Here is a 14,564-nt window from a genome sequence, read left to right as displayed (position 1 = left end):
AGGGAACACTGTTAGGTAATTTGATACGATATTCAGATTTTATAAAGTCATAATAAAATATGTGAAACTTTAGAATTTTTTTTAAAAAATTGTATCTTTAGTCTTTACTTGTTCCTTTTCTCTTTTACAGAAGAGACCAAGCAAGTTTTGAGACTCAGCTTGACAGAGTTCTCATTACCGAAATTTTACCTGCTGTTTGGTATTAGCAAAGTCAAGTCAGCTGCTGTCATCGCCTTCCGCTCCAGCTACCGGGACAGGTCATTCTCTCCTGGCTCCTATGAGAGGGAGACTTTTGCTTTGACATCCTTGGAGACAGTCACAGAGGCTTTGTTGGAGATCATGGAGGTACAGAAGGCAAAATGATAAGAAGCTAAACTCATTTTTAAAAACCCACTGGTACTGTATAGAAGAAATACTGTTTTATCCTGTTTTGCACTAATGCTTAAATAAAAACATTCCCATAGACTGTGTTTAGATGTTTCTAGAAACATTTACGTACATAAATATATTCAGAGTATCTTTTTTTTAGGCATGTATGAGAGATATTCCAACATGCAAGTGGCTGGACCAATGGACAGAACTAGCGCAAAGGTATGTCCCAAATTTAAGTTGCAAAAGTATGTATACTGTTGAAAAGATAGATATTACTGCATAATTGATATTCTAAGTAATTCTATGTATTTATATGTGTATATATATAAACACAAAGGTTTTCATAAGCTCTTTGAATTTTTTAATTGTAGATTTGCATTCCAGTATAACCCATCCCTGCAACCGAGAGCTCTTGTTGTGTTTGGCTGTATTAGCAAACGAGTATCTCATGGGCAGATAAAGCAGATTATCCGTATCCTCAGCAAGGTACTTCCCCCTCTTAACCAAATATTTGTGGTTCCCAAGTTGTAAAGTATATCTTGAATTTTTCTAAGGGACATTTAAATTTTTTTTTTAATCCTTCCTTCTTTATTTATTTTTTTTTTTAATTTTAAAATCTTTAATTCTTACATGCGTTCCCAAACATGAACCCCCCTCCCACCTCCCTCCCCATAACATCTCTCTGGGTCATCCCCATGCACCAGCCCCAAGCATGCTGCATCCTGCGTCAGACATAGACTGGCGATTCAATTCTTACATGATAGTATACATGTTAGAATGTCATTCTCCCAAATCATCCCACCCTCTCCCTCTCCCTCTGAGTCCAAAAGTCCGTTATACACATCTGTGTCTCTTTCCCTGTCTTGCATACAGGGTCGTCATTGCCATCTTCCTAAATTCCATATATATGTGTTAGTATACTGTATTGGTGTTTTTCTTTCTGGCTTACTTCACTCTGTATAGTCGGCTCCAGTTTCATCCATCTCATCAGAACTGATTCAAATGAATTCTTTTTAACGGCTGAGTAATACTCCATTGTGAATATGTACCACAGCTTTCTTATCCATTCATCTGCTGATGGACATCTAGGTTGTTTCCAGGGACATTTAAATTTAAATTTAATAAAGTATCTTATATGTTGTTTATTGAACCTTTAAAAATGGGTTTTGATTATCTATTATAATTCTTTGAAGTGAAGCCTCTGTAGAGAAGATATCTTTAAAAAATTAAGTATTTCTTTTGGCAGAAGGTACTCTTACTATTTTATTATAAGCATTTAACTAGATGATAAGATGAGCCTTACCTTTCTGAGGTGGCTCAGTGCTAAAGAATCTACTTGCAATGCAGGAGAGGCGGGTTTGATCCCTGGATGGAGAAGATTGCCTGGAGAAGGAAACGGCAACTCACTTCAGTATTCTTATCTGGGAAATCCCATGGACTGAGGAGCCTAGTGGGCTACAGTCCATGGGGTTGCAAAGAGTTGGACAGGACTTAGCAACTAAACAACAACAAAGACTAGCCTTATATAAAATTATGTAATATGTAATTGCTATAACAATGCCTGACTTACTATATTAGCATATAATATAGAAATACTTTTTAAAAAGATTGCAAATGTACTTACTAGCTACCAAGATCACCACAGCATTGGAAATAATTCTTGCACTTATTAAATAAGGAATTGTTCCTGAAATAATTCTGAAATTCGGTTTAGGAGTAAATGTTTTGTTTCAATGAAAGTAACATAAAGAATTCTGTTTCTCTAAAAGGCTCTTGAGAGTTGCTTAAAAGGACCTGATACTTACAACAGTCAAGTTCTGATAGAAGCCACAGTAATAGCACTAACCAAATTACAACCACTTCTTAATAAGGTAATTACTGTGTAGAAAATAAGTGCATTTATTTTGGGTGTTAGTGTTAAATGTTATTTTCTTTCAAAGAGTTCAGAAAATAAGATGGATAGAGAAATTACAAAGAAAAAGCTATAGTTAAAGTAGAACGTCTCACCTTAAAATTCAGTTGTTTTATTTACATTAGAGGAAGAAGGTGAAGTGCTTGGGTACTGTCTTATCAGTGCTTAAAGGAAAGATGGATATATATTCTTCATTCTTTCATCCAGTTGAGCATCTGCTATGTGCCAAGTACTGTTTTAGGTGCTAGAGATATAATACTGAACAAAGCCAATAAAATTATCTGCCTTCATGGAACTTTTATTCTGGAATGAATGTGAAAGTTGAGGAGTAGCGAGATAATAAAGTAATTAAAATACATGATACATTAGTTGGTGATCATTATTGTGGAGAAGTGTAAAGCTGGGGTAAAGCACACCTGATAATCAAAGGAATTTGGGTGCTAAGTGAAGATAATGTTTAAGGGAATACGATAATAGTAGCCACTGTTTTAGGATGGTCTGAGCTCATCTCAGGTTTGTGACCTCAGGCAGGTCATCTGTATAACATCTGGACCTTATGTTTCCACATTAATAAATTGACTAAGTAATGGCGTAGTATTATCTTCCAACTCTAAAGTTGTATTCTGTGAATTGAGTACAAAGATATGCCAGATTGAGAGAGCTTACAGAGAAATAAAGACCTGTATGTTCCTGGTGTTGAGCTATATGTTCTACAGACATTCTAAAATGGCCAAATTGGGATTCTTTCGCTATTCCAAAATTGATATTTTTGTGTGCACAGTTAGAAAAAGACGCTGTGCAGTGCTAACTGTAAGGTCAAACTGAATGGAATGCATCTGGTCCAGATGCTTTTTTAAAAAGTCTTCCAGCTCTTCTGCCTCCTGCTTCTCACCTTTTCCCAGCAAAAGAGGATAAAAAAATTCAGAAGTGATTATAGCTCCCTTAAGGAGAAACCTATTACAGGGAGAACTTAATCATCCTCGATGCTTACCTAAACACCCTGGATCCAAACAGAACTTAGGGGTTTAGCTAAGGAATTTCCCAATCCCAGTCAGGATCCGTTGGGATTTGTTAAGGAATTCTAATTGACCATCTGGACCTATGAGCCCAAGTTTTCAGATCTGTATCAACTAATGCAGATGTTAGTTTCTGAAAGCAGAACAAGGGAATGACTAGAGAAAGCAGGGTGAAAATACAGCTTAAAGGACTTGGAATCACATAGTCCAGAAGCTTGCACCAAGTACAAGGAATTAGCTCAGAAATTACTCAAACCTATCTCAGAGCTTTCTCCAAAAACCATAAAGGGACAAAGATTCAGCAGTGCAAGCAAAGATCAGATGAATCAATCCAAACTATTATGGAAGACTGGAGGGGAAAGTTTTAAGCAATATTCTGGCTTGACATTTGAATCACTCTCTAACAACTAAAATGATCCTTTTGCTTAACTCCACCTTTAAAGAAGGCTTAGATGAGGGTTTAGCTACTTTTGTCAAAGACAGTCTAGGTTGATCTGAGTGACACACAAAACACTCTTGTTACTGGCTGACCAGCTTTTCAAAACCATTAAAAAAAAAAAAGAAGAAAAGGGGGTATCTATGAAAATTATGAACCTTCAGTTGCACCACTTTATTACCCAATGCCAGCAGAAAATTAACTGACCCCCAACCAATTTAATTCCCAAAACAGTAGAGAAAGCTTGAAGAAAAAAAAAAATCTCTGTTTAGAATTCTTGTCCTGAGGGCAGTAACTCCTACTAGGAGGACCTGATTTTCTCTCCCTGTGCCTTGAGACCCAGAGCTCTCTGGATCACTTATCTAGACTGTCTCTTAATTGCTGAAACTGAGGTGGGGAAAGGAAAGAAGCTTTTTAAATTTTCTTATTCCAACTTATTTACATTTTGTTTATATTATATCTGATTCATGACTAAGTTTAGAAAATGAAGGTATTTCTCTCATTGTATCTGTTTGGATATATGTATGTCTCAGTATGTTTCTTTGTCTTTGGATAATATTGAGGTTAATTTGTAAAATGAGCTCTAACCTAACCACCCTAAAGAAAAATAAGCACTTGCAAACCGAGCAGTTCTAAATACAAGAGAAATTAACCTAAGTGAATTTCAGGTTCACGTGAATTAAGAAATATTCAGTATTAAGTACCTGATGTTAATATTTGTTGATCTCATTAATATAGACATGCTTAAAATATTAAGCATAATATTTTCATTGTGCCTAGGTTTAATATGTTAAATAAAGTATTGTTATATCTGTTACAAATTTGTAAGCAAGGAAAGTAATTCAACTAAAAAAACTTTTAAGGAAAGAAAGTGTAAATGAGATAGGGACTTTTAGATAAACTCTATTAAGGGGCTACCCCAATGGCTCAGCTGTAGAGAAGCGCCTGCCAGTGCAGGAGATACAGGTTCGATCCCTGGGTCGGGAAAATTCCCTGGAGTAGAAAATGGCAGCCCACTCCAGTACTCTTGCCTGGAAAAGACCATGGACAGAGTAGCCTGGTGGGCTACAGTCCATGTGGTCAGGGAGTCAGACACAGCAGAGCGCTCATGCGTGATTTCTTGTATCCCGCAATGTGTTCTGATGAGATGGTGGTGTATCTTACTAACCTGGAGTGCGTCTCCCCTGCCTAGGACTCCCCTCTGCACAAAGCCCTCTTTTGGGTTGCTGTAGCCGTGCTACAGCTCGATGAGGTCAACTTGTATTCAGCAGGCACTGCACTTCTGGAACAAAACCTGCACACCTTAGACAGTCTCCGGATATTCAACGACAAGGTAAACAAGCTTTTGGTTGGTATTTCAAAATTATGCATGTTAGAGTGTCTCCTTCTTTTTTTGTTGTTATCTTTTAAAATTAGAAGAGATCCATCTTTAAATATGAATTTCTGTGTAACTGGTTGGGAATATAATTCCTTACTAGCTCATAAAAATGGTTTAAACTTTGCATACTTTTTTACGTAAAAATAGCAAAAAATAATACTTGCCCAATATTGGTAAACAGAATAAGGATAAAAATATTGAGTAATGATAATAGCTACCTTGCTAGGCTCTATGCTGTCTTATGCACTGTACATTCATTAACTGTAATTTCATAACCCAAGGGTAAAGGTTAGCATTCCCCACCCCTACTTCACTTCATGAAGAAATAATCTAAAAATAAGCTCACTTTTATTGAATTATGGTACTTAATGAGAAATAGGTAAAATTAGAAGCAGATAAGGAGTTTGGAGGCGTCTAAAGGAAACTTTCGGATATTTAATTATGCTAGCTTTTTGTTTGCTTAATCCCACTTTAAAACATATTAATTACATCACCACCCCTCTTAACACCTATTAGTCTTGATTGAGATTTGATTTTGGTTTGCAGAGTATAGTAAAAGAAATACAATAGTAAGAAATTTTATTCGTTTTCTCTTTGGAGAAAAAAAAGAGAAGCATCTAGGAGAAACAAGAGGAATTTTAAGATAGATATGCATATATAATAAGCGATTTGCTTAAAGCAAAATTAACAGAGCTTGTGAGAAGAAAGAAACAGACCAGAGCATGGTTTTAGGTGTGAAGATGCCTGGTCTAAGCATTGTTTGTTTTGTCTTCCAAATAGTAGTGTACTGTAGACCCAGAATAGCTGGGGCTCTGGGAAATATGGAAACAGAATTTTAGATGTAGAAATTATCTTAAAGTTTTGTCATCCATTTTATAGGACAGAAAAGAACAAAGAAGTCAGGTAACTTGTTCATGTTTGTACATCTGATTTGGAACTAGAATCTCTCTTTCCTAATCCCGTTGCTCTTTTTTGGAGTGGCCTTGGGACAGTGGTGGTCAGAGAGATGGCTAGCTATTGGCCTTTTGTGTGAATATAGGATATTTGTAAGTGAAGTGTTTGTCTAGGAATATCTGCCTTGGCATTTTCATTGCCAAAATAGACCCATTAGCAGAAGTTAATACTGACTTCAGTGCCTCAGAATACTAGGAATCAGTTAATAAAGCTTGTTAAAAGTTATCAGAATGAAAGATGAATAAGGTCTGAGGATCTGTTATTTAACCTAATGACTATAGTTGATAACACTGTATTATAATTGAAATTTGCCAAGAGAGGAGAACTTAAATGTTCTCCCCCAAAAAGGGGAATGGGATATAAATAAGTGAAGTGATAGTTTATTAACTTAATGGGAGAAATGTATATGTGAAAGGATATACATTCATTATTCAAATCATCACATTGTACACTTTAAATACCTTACAATTTTGTCAGTTATACCTCAGTAAAGCTGAAAAAATATATATGCATTGAACTTATAGTAAGTTAATACTTTAATATTTATGTAATATTCTACAACTTACTTTTTTTTAACATTATGAACATCTTTCTAAAGCAGGTATATATACACACACAAAAAAAATTTCGTGTGTGTGTGTGTGTAATTCTTCCTCATGACAGCAGAGTATTTTACAAAATGCATGAGCCACAACTTATTTAACCATTGCCCATTAATGAACATTTGATTTGTCTGTTATCTTTTTTTATAATAGAAAATGCCACTCTAAACATCTCTCTGCATTTATTTTATAGGCTATAATGTTTTTCTTTCTTTGAGGTAGAAACCTAGACAGACCTGAACATGACCCTAAGTACTTTCAGTTTTTGCTTTAAAATAAAATCTCTGTGTATAAGAGAATCACAGGGCTTCTTTTTTTTTAAATGCGAATTCCTGGGTCTTACCACTTCCCATGATTCTGAGATGGAACCCAGTACTTTCCACCCTCGAACAAGCATCATCAGTGACTTTAAGGCAGGTATTCCTGAAACCACACTTTAGGAAATACTGTTAAATACCTTAATTTAGAGGTCAAGTTACATAGCATTTTTGAGTTTCAGTTCTTTGTTTTACCACACTAGAATGTCAAATTCGCCAGGGCTAGTAGTTTTTGTCTGTTTAGTTCACTGATACATCAGTCAATTGATCAATCTGTAAAATGGAGCTAATGTCTGTTACACAGAATTGCTTTAAGGTTTCAGTGCAGTAATGTTCTGTGTAGCAGGCATTCAGTAAATATGAGTTCTCTTCATTCTCTTGAGTATCCAGTCATAGTACACAAAGTGCCAGCTACAATTCAATGCACAGTCTCATTTAAAATAACAGTATAGGTTTTTAAAAGTCACCAGGATATAAATTGACAGTCACTTATTTTGCATTATAAATCAAAGCTGTTGTATCTTCCATCACCTTATTCCCTACATGCTTGACTCTTTTGCACTAATTTATTTGTAGTACCTTAAATGTTCTATGGTATTTTGTAGTCATCTGAAAATAATTTTTCTCAACCTGAAAGGATTATTTACCTTGTCATAGCTGTTGAATGCAAACAAAAACCAATTAAGTGATCCTTCTTGTGTGAACCCCATCAACCATCTCATGATTATTTTTAATAGAGTCCAGAGGAAGTGTTCATGGCAATCCGGAACCCTCTGGAATGGCACTGCAAACAAATGGATCATTTTGTTGGACTCAATTTCAACTCTAACTTTAACTTCGCACTGGTTGGACACCTCTTAAAAGGTAGAGGCATTGTGTCAAAATATTTTTATGAAATAGTATCAAGAAGCCAGAAGTAACTAAAATAATTGATATAATTTGGCTCATATGTCTTACGTTAAATGCAAACTATATCTTAGTGAGTTATGTTTTGTTTAGTATGTATTTTAATACAGCCTAATTTCCATATCAAATACCAAATTTCCTTTAGAAAGCAAGGGAGTTGATTGTTATACAATTTCCAAGTACTGAACTTTCTAATAGCTGTTCTAGTAGTTAATGATACTTAAGTATCTTTTTGGTTATCAAAATAAGACAAATTACAAATTAATAAATGTTATTTGAGTAACTCATGTTAGAAATTTGAGATTTGACCAGAGATTGTCTTAACTTGTTACTAATTTACTGTTGTTCAGTCCTGTTATTACATACCATAGGACCTCGCCCTCTGGTCCCCATTCTCCCACCTCCACATTTCTATATTACTTACAGCAGTGATCTCCAGTTATTCCTCAGAGTCAGCTCATTCAGTTGCCCACCTGACTTTACTCCCTGTTTCTGACTTCACTAAATGTTAGCTTTGGTTGATTAATCTGGTACAGGCATGGCCCAAAACTGCATTTAATAGAAATGGCATATAGGGTGAGTCAGAAGCAAAAGCACTGTAAAGTATAGCCTGGGATAAGTAGCTAGCATGAATTGCTGGTTTTAGATTTGGTCAAAATTAGAGACTCAAGCTAGAACTTGAATCTGCAGTTTTGTATCAATTTAAATGATTGAGACTTGAGGGATCATAGAGGTTCCCCCAGGTTTTTAACCAGGTACACACACACACACACACAGAGGTTCCCCCAGGTTTATAACCAGGTACACACACACACACACACACACACACACACACACACACACACACAGGTTCCCCCAGGTTTTTAACCAGGTACATACACACACTGGTGTGAATGTATGCATTTTATTTCACCACCTTATGAAATCTGCAAAAAAATATTGACCGTTCTAATCTCTAAAGGGAGTAGGGATTGCTCAAAAGATACTACACTTACTGCAGGATACCAAGAGATGAATTGCAACTAGGCTGATAAAGTGCTTGCTTATTCTGTATTTCTAAAGGAATATGAAATATTTCCAGTATACAAATCCCCTGTTTTAAATGGAGTTGCATTAGTAATTAAAAGCTGTCCAAAGATCAAACTTACCCCCTAATCAACCTAATTCTTTGACCTTTGGGAGCATATAGTCCTTGTATCATAAGGCTTTTTCCTTTAACTAGAAAAAAAATTAAGTGATAAAACCCTGTTTTCAAAGCATACCTTAAGACAAACTACAATAATAGGCTTTTTAAAAAAAATCCTTGTGCTGTTGTAGGGAATAAAAGGTCTGAAATAACTATAGTCTTTCCTGATTTTCCTCTCTCTGAGGTACCTTATTGTTCTAGGGAGCATTATTCTGTTCTGCACATTTTTGGTGCTTAATCCTATATGTAATTAATTAACTGTTTACATATGTGCATATTTTACCTTCCCCAATGGCTAGTCTCAGAAGGCAGGAGTTACCCCTTATATACTTCTCTTCTTTGCGGAGTTGCTAGTCATAGAATAAGAATTCAACAAATGCTTACTGAAAGAAAGAATTAACTTCTTCTTTGTTTTTATTTTTTCTAGGATACAGGCATCCTTCACCTGCCATTGTTGCAAGAACAGTCAGAATTTTGCATACACTACTAGCTCTGGTTAATAAACACAGAAATTGTGACAAATTTGAGGTGAATACACAGAGCGTGGCTTACTTGGCAGGTAAAACACAAAGTAGACAAAATTAATCTTACAGGTGGCACTAGTGGTAAAGAACCTGCCTGCCAATGCAGGAGATGTAAGAGACAGGGGTTTGGTCCCTGGAGGAGGGCATGGCAGCCCACTCCAATATTCTTGTCTGGGAAATCCCATGGACAGAGGAGCCTGGTGAGCTATAGTCTATAGGGTCACAAAGAGTAGGACATGACTGAAGTGACTTGTGAAGTGACCACAGAAAAGGTACAGACACCTATGGGTCCTTCTGCGGATTGCTTGGCAGAGCAAAGAGTTCACAACTCAGTCCCATGGTATTGGTTAAAATTTTGAAAGTTTGCCAAAATATTTTTCCTTATAAAAGAATTTGCATTAGTATATGAAATAGGTTCTCTTGTCATCTTTGGTTCATGAAACTACGTAACTCCCTGTTGTCTGTTATAGAATCTAAGTGCCTGAGCCTAGTGTCTTGAAGGAGAAGGAAATGGCAACCCACTCCAGTGTTCTTGCCTAGAGAATCCTGTAGACAGAGGAGCCTAGGGCTGCTGTCCATAGGGTTGCCCAGAGTCAGACACGACTGAAGCAACTTAGCACGCATACGTGCATTGGAGAAGGAAATGGCAACCCACTCCAGTATTCTTGCCTAGAGAATCCCAGGGACAGAGGAGCCTGGTGGGCTGCCGTCATATGTAATATGGGGTCACACAGAGTCGAACACAACTGAAGCGACTTAGCAGCAGCAATGGCATCTTGAGCCCTGAAGCAGCCCTCCTGATTCTGTCCTCTTTCTCTAAATGTCACAGGCTCATTTTTTATTTCCTTTCGAAATGGATGGGCTATTTTAAGCTGGTCTACTTGCCATCTACTAGAAGTGCCTTTATGTCTCTTTAATATTCATTCCTGGTGCCATTTGTTTTGCCTAGATTGTCTGCCCCTCCCCTCCTTCCATTATACCATCCTCGCTTGCTATTGCCCAATTTGTGTTTCTCCTCTCAGCAACACTTAGCACTTATATGTAACACAGTTTTTGAACATAGTCTTTTTTTTAAAATTGGAGTACAGTTGATTTACAGTGTTGTATTAGTTTCTGCTGTACAGCAAAGTGAATCACATACATATATATTCACTCTTTTTAAGATTCTTTTCCCATATAGGTCATTACCGGGTATTGAGTATAAACATAGTCATTTGATGGAAAGTGCGGATTCCCAGTTTAGCAGACTTCAGTTTGTAGCCACTTCTTTGAGTCATTTGACCTTGAGCAAATCATTTAACATTTCAAAGTATTTTTCTTTACCTAAGAAATGGACATTATAGTCCTGGCCTGCTGACCTTTTATGTTTGTTGAGGTCAAATATACATTAAAGCGCTAGACTATATAGATACCGTTTAAGTCTCTGTTTAATGTTTACATGCAGCCTTCCAAAACAGATGGTAAACCCTTTAAGATAAACAAATCTGTCCTAAGGGCTTATACCCTTAAACTTCATACTCTTCAAGACTCTTTACATGCATGTTTAACAGCTGTTACTCTCTTTAGGAACTTGTAAGAAACATATCCTATTTCAAGTCATATTTGTGATTTATTAAATTGTTAAATCTTCCTTCTTGTTTCTTTTAGCTTTACTTACAGTGTCTGAGGAAGTTCGAAGTCGCTGTAGCCTAAAACATAGAAAGTCTCTGCTTCTTACTGATATTTCAATAGAAAATGTTCCTATGGATACATATCCCATTCATCATGGTGACCCTAGCTATAGGTAAGTGGGCTTCTCCTCCCATCATTACATAATTTTCATCAGGTTTTGATTTTCCATGCCAGTGGTGTCAAGCAGCAGAGTAATCCAGAAGGTAATATAGAAGGGAAACTAAAGATAATCAAGGAAGAGTGTGAATCAAAACTCAGTTTATAAATGTTCAATATTTTATGTGGGTTAGTAGTGAGAAGGGCTTCCTTGGTGGCTCAGACGGTAAAGCGACTGCCTGCATTGCAGAAGACCTAGGTTCGATCCCTGGGTCAAGAAGATCTCCTGGAGAAGGAAATGGCAACCCACTCCAGTACTCTTGCCTGGAAAATTCCATGGATGGAGGAGTCTGGCGGGCTACAGTCCATGGGGCTGCCAAGAGTCGGACATGACTGAACGACTTAAGTTTCTTTTCTTTCTTTCTTAGTAGTGAGAAAGTTCTTCTTACTGATTGTGCTAATTAGTTAACATTACTTTGTCTCTTTTTAAGCACGAGTCAGTTGGATGATGAAGAGATGATCTTGAAAGTATCAGATTGTAGGAGAAGGCCTAGGAAAACCTAAGTTGAAATATAAGCAACATTACAAGCTTAATGATAGAAAACTGAGGTATACAGATTTGTAAAAACATATACATGCCAACATATTTATGTATTTACTCATATCACACTAAAGTTACTAAAAATTTTTCTATAGTGCACATTTAGATAAGATAATCATATTTGCTGTCATGTATGGCTTTGGATAGCATGTTTTTCACTAAAACATAGAGAAATTCCATAAAATTGGCATCATTTGGAGTTTTTTTATATTTTCAGTCAGTGGTACCTTTAAGTGTTAGGTACAGTGTTGAACATAGGAAAATAATCATATATTTTTAGAGCTTGTATCATTAAGTTTATCAACATCCCACTTTTTAATAAAAAGCCCTTGGCATTTTCCAACTGAGATGTTAACAATGTATGCAACAGCTTTCCAGGCATGCTTGGTTTTCAGTAGTCTTACTCTTTAGTCATTCCTATGATTATATTTATTTGAGATAATGCTCTTTTTGTTATGGAAAGTAAAAAGTGAATTTGCCTGTGTTCCCCTTGGTTTTTAAACCAGTGGTACGATTGCCTATTTAGACTTGATTTTCTCTTATTAAAAAATGAATGCAATACAGTTAAGTTGAACATTTGTTGAGTACCTGCTATGTATAAGATGTCATGGCAAGAAAATGGATACCTCCTGGGGATAAATTAAGAGTTTGTTCTCCAAAGTGCTTTAAAGTACAGTTTTAAAATTAATTAATCACTGCCATTGGGAAATAGGACTGCCAATTAGAAGGGCCAAGAATGCTTGTTTTTGTCATCATGTTTATTGATTCTTCTCAATTGTTTTAATCTCTCAGGACACTAAAGGAGCATCAGCCATGGTCATCTCCCAAAGCTTCTGAAGGGTACCTTGCAGCCAGCTATCCACCTGCAGGCCAGACCAGTCCCCGAGCCAGGAAATCTATGAGCTTGGACATGGGGCAGCCTTCTCAGGCCAACACGAAGAAATTGCTTGGTTAGTTTATCTAAATTATGTAGAAATGTTTAGAGTTGTTTTTAAAAATGATCAGATACTTTCACTCTTGGAAAATTATTTGAAGCTCTTAAAGATTATCATAATGTTCTGTTTTTGATGCCAATGATAAGAGAGTTTGATAGATCAGTTAAGCCATATCAGTTAAGACAGAGGAATGAGAATGAGATCTCAGAACAGTTTTGTGGGGGATTCTTAGACTAAATATTGTGGCTGTACTTGTTTTATTCTGCCTTGGCCAGGCAGCAGGTAAATGAGAGTAGGAGAGACATTAGGTACCCACAGAAAAGGAAGAGTCTCACAGCATTCAGATGCAGGGCCTTTAACAGTATATTTTCCAAAATTATCATCTGTGGGCAGAATACATCAATATGCTATGAAATGTAATAATACTATTTGCCATCTTTTCTTAAAAAAAAAACAAAAAGATAAAGAGTTTTTTTTACTGTATTTTTTAATTACTCTAAGAAGATAGAATTCTTGAAAATGAAAACTGCTCTTTTATATCAACATTTGCCCATGAGAAATACACCTGAAATGCTGTGAGACCCTTTCCCTTTTCAAAAGCTGAAGTAAAGATCCCGCCTCACCACGGATTGAATACAAAGGTGCTCTTACACGGCTTTGGCTAAGGAAGTATAAAATAAGTAACCTGCCAATAAACCATGAGAGAAACAAACCGTGAATGTTAATCACTATGACTAGTCACATACGACTGTTCTCTTTTGTTTGAGTTTCTTTCTGTTTATACTTTGCCACAAATAATGTTCTAGGAGTTTCCTGGTTACTTAGTGTTTTGTGATTCTCAATTTTCATGCCAAGGACATTGTAAATGAAGAACTAACTTCAGAGAAAACGCAATATTGAGTTCATTCAACCCATGTGCTAGATTAAAAAGTTATATAGTCTTTGCCCTTGGAGGAGCTCATAGTTTGATGGCTAAGACATAATCATACAATCACAGCAGCATACCCGGGTGCCATTAAATATGTCTTGATGAGGGAAAACTGAGGATTGGGGGAAATTAGGAAAAGCTACAGAGGTGAAGTAACACTTAAACTGGGTCTTGAAGATTTGATACCTGTTTGCCAGGTAGACACAGGATAAGGAAGGCATGCATTCAGGAGAGGAGGGAATAGCATGAATAAAGCAAAGTCAGGAAAAGCAGTGGGGTAGGAAATGAGGCTAGGGAAGGCTTGGAACTAGTTTGTAGGAGACTTTGTGCCATGTTAAGAAATTTAGCCTTATCACGTATCCAGCAGAGATCTTTAAATAGGGAAGGGACATTACGAAATTTTATTTTTAGGAAAGGTTTTTGGCTACAGTATGGAGAAAGGGAAGTTTTTTGGCAAGGGAATCATTTAAGAGATTGTTACAGCAGTCCAAGCAAAAAATGGCATAGGCCTACACTAAGGCAGGAGCAGTAGAAGAATGGAGAAAAGGAATCAGCTTTGGGACTTCAGTTTAGTTCAGTTCAGTCTGACTCTTTGTGACCCCACGAACTGCAGCACGCCAGGCCTCCCTGTCCATCACCAACTCCCGGAGTTTACTAGGGTTTGATTATATGGGCCAGGTAGGGCAGGAGAAGGCCGAGAAAGATGTCAAAAGTTTCTGGCTTCAAAAAC

General features: G+C 36.6%; 1 protein-coding gene across 10 annotated transcripts in view; it reads left to right on the top strand.

Annotated features, from left to right (window-relative positions):
- NF1 (neurofibromin 1) overlaps nucleotides 1-14,564 on the top strand; it is a 254,089-nt gene that overhangs the window by 218,387 nt on the left and 21,138 nt on the right. For all 10 annotated transcript variants that reach the window (XM_069602902.1, XM_069602905.1, XM_069602904.1 and 7 more), the window contains 9 exons: nucleotides 131-345; nucleotides 530-591; nucleotides 744-858; nucleotides 2,142-2,243; nucleotides 4,929-5,069; nucleotides 7,725-7,851; nucleotides 9,507-9,638; nucleotides 11,251-11,386; nucleotides 12,764-12,921. In XM_069602902.1, coding sequence (XP_069459003.1) covers nucleotides 131-345; nucleotides 530-591; nucleotides 744-858; nucleotides 2,142-2,243; nucleotides 4,929-5,069; nucleotides 7,725-7,851; nucleotides 9,507-9,638; nucleotides 11,251-11,386; nucleotides 12,764-12,921 — 1,188 coding nt within the window. The remainder of the gene's footprint in view (nucleotides 1-130; nucleotides 346-529; nucleotides 592-743; nucleotides 859-2,141; nucleotides 2,244-4,928; nucleotides 5,070-7,724; nucleotides 7,852-9,506; nucleotides 9,639-11,250; nucleotides 11,387-12,763; nucleotides 12,922-14,564) is intronic.

The sequence above is a fragment of the Ovis canadensis genome, chromosome 11 (assembly GCF_042477335.2).
Source record: "Ovis canadensis isolate MfBH-ARS-UI-01 breed Bighorn chromosome 11, ARS-UI_OviCan_v2, whole genome shotgun sequence".
Lineage (NCBI taxonomy): Eukaryota > Metazoa > Chordata > Mammalia > Artiodactyla > Bovidae > Ovis > Ovis canadensis.
The sequence above is the reverse complement of the archived record's forward strand: the minus strand, read 5'-3'. Positions and strand labels throughout refer to the sequence as shown.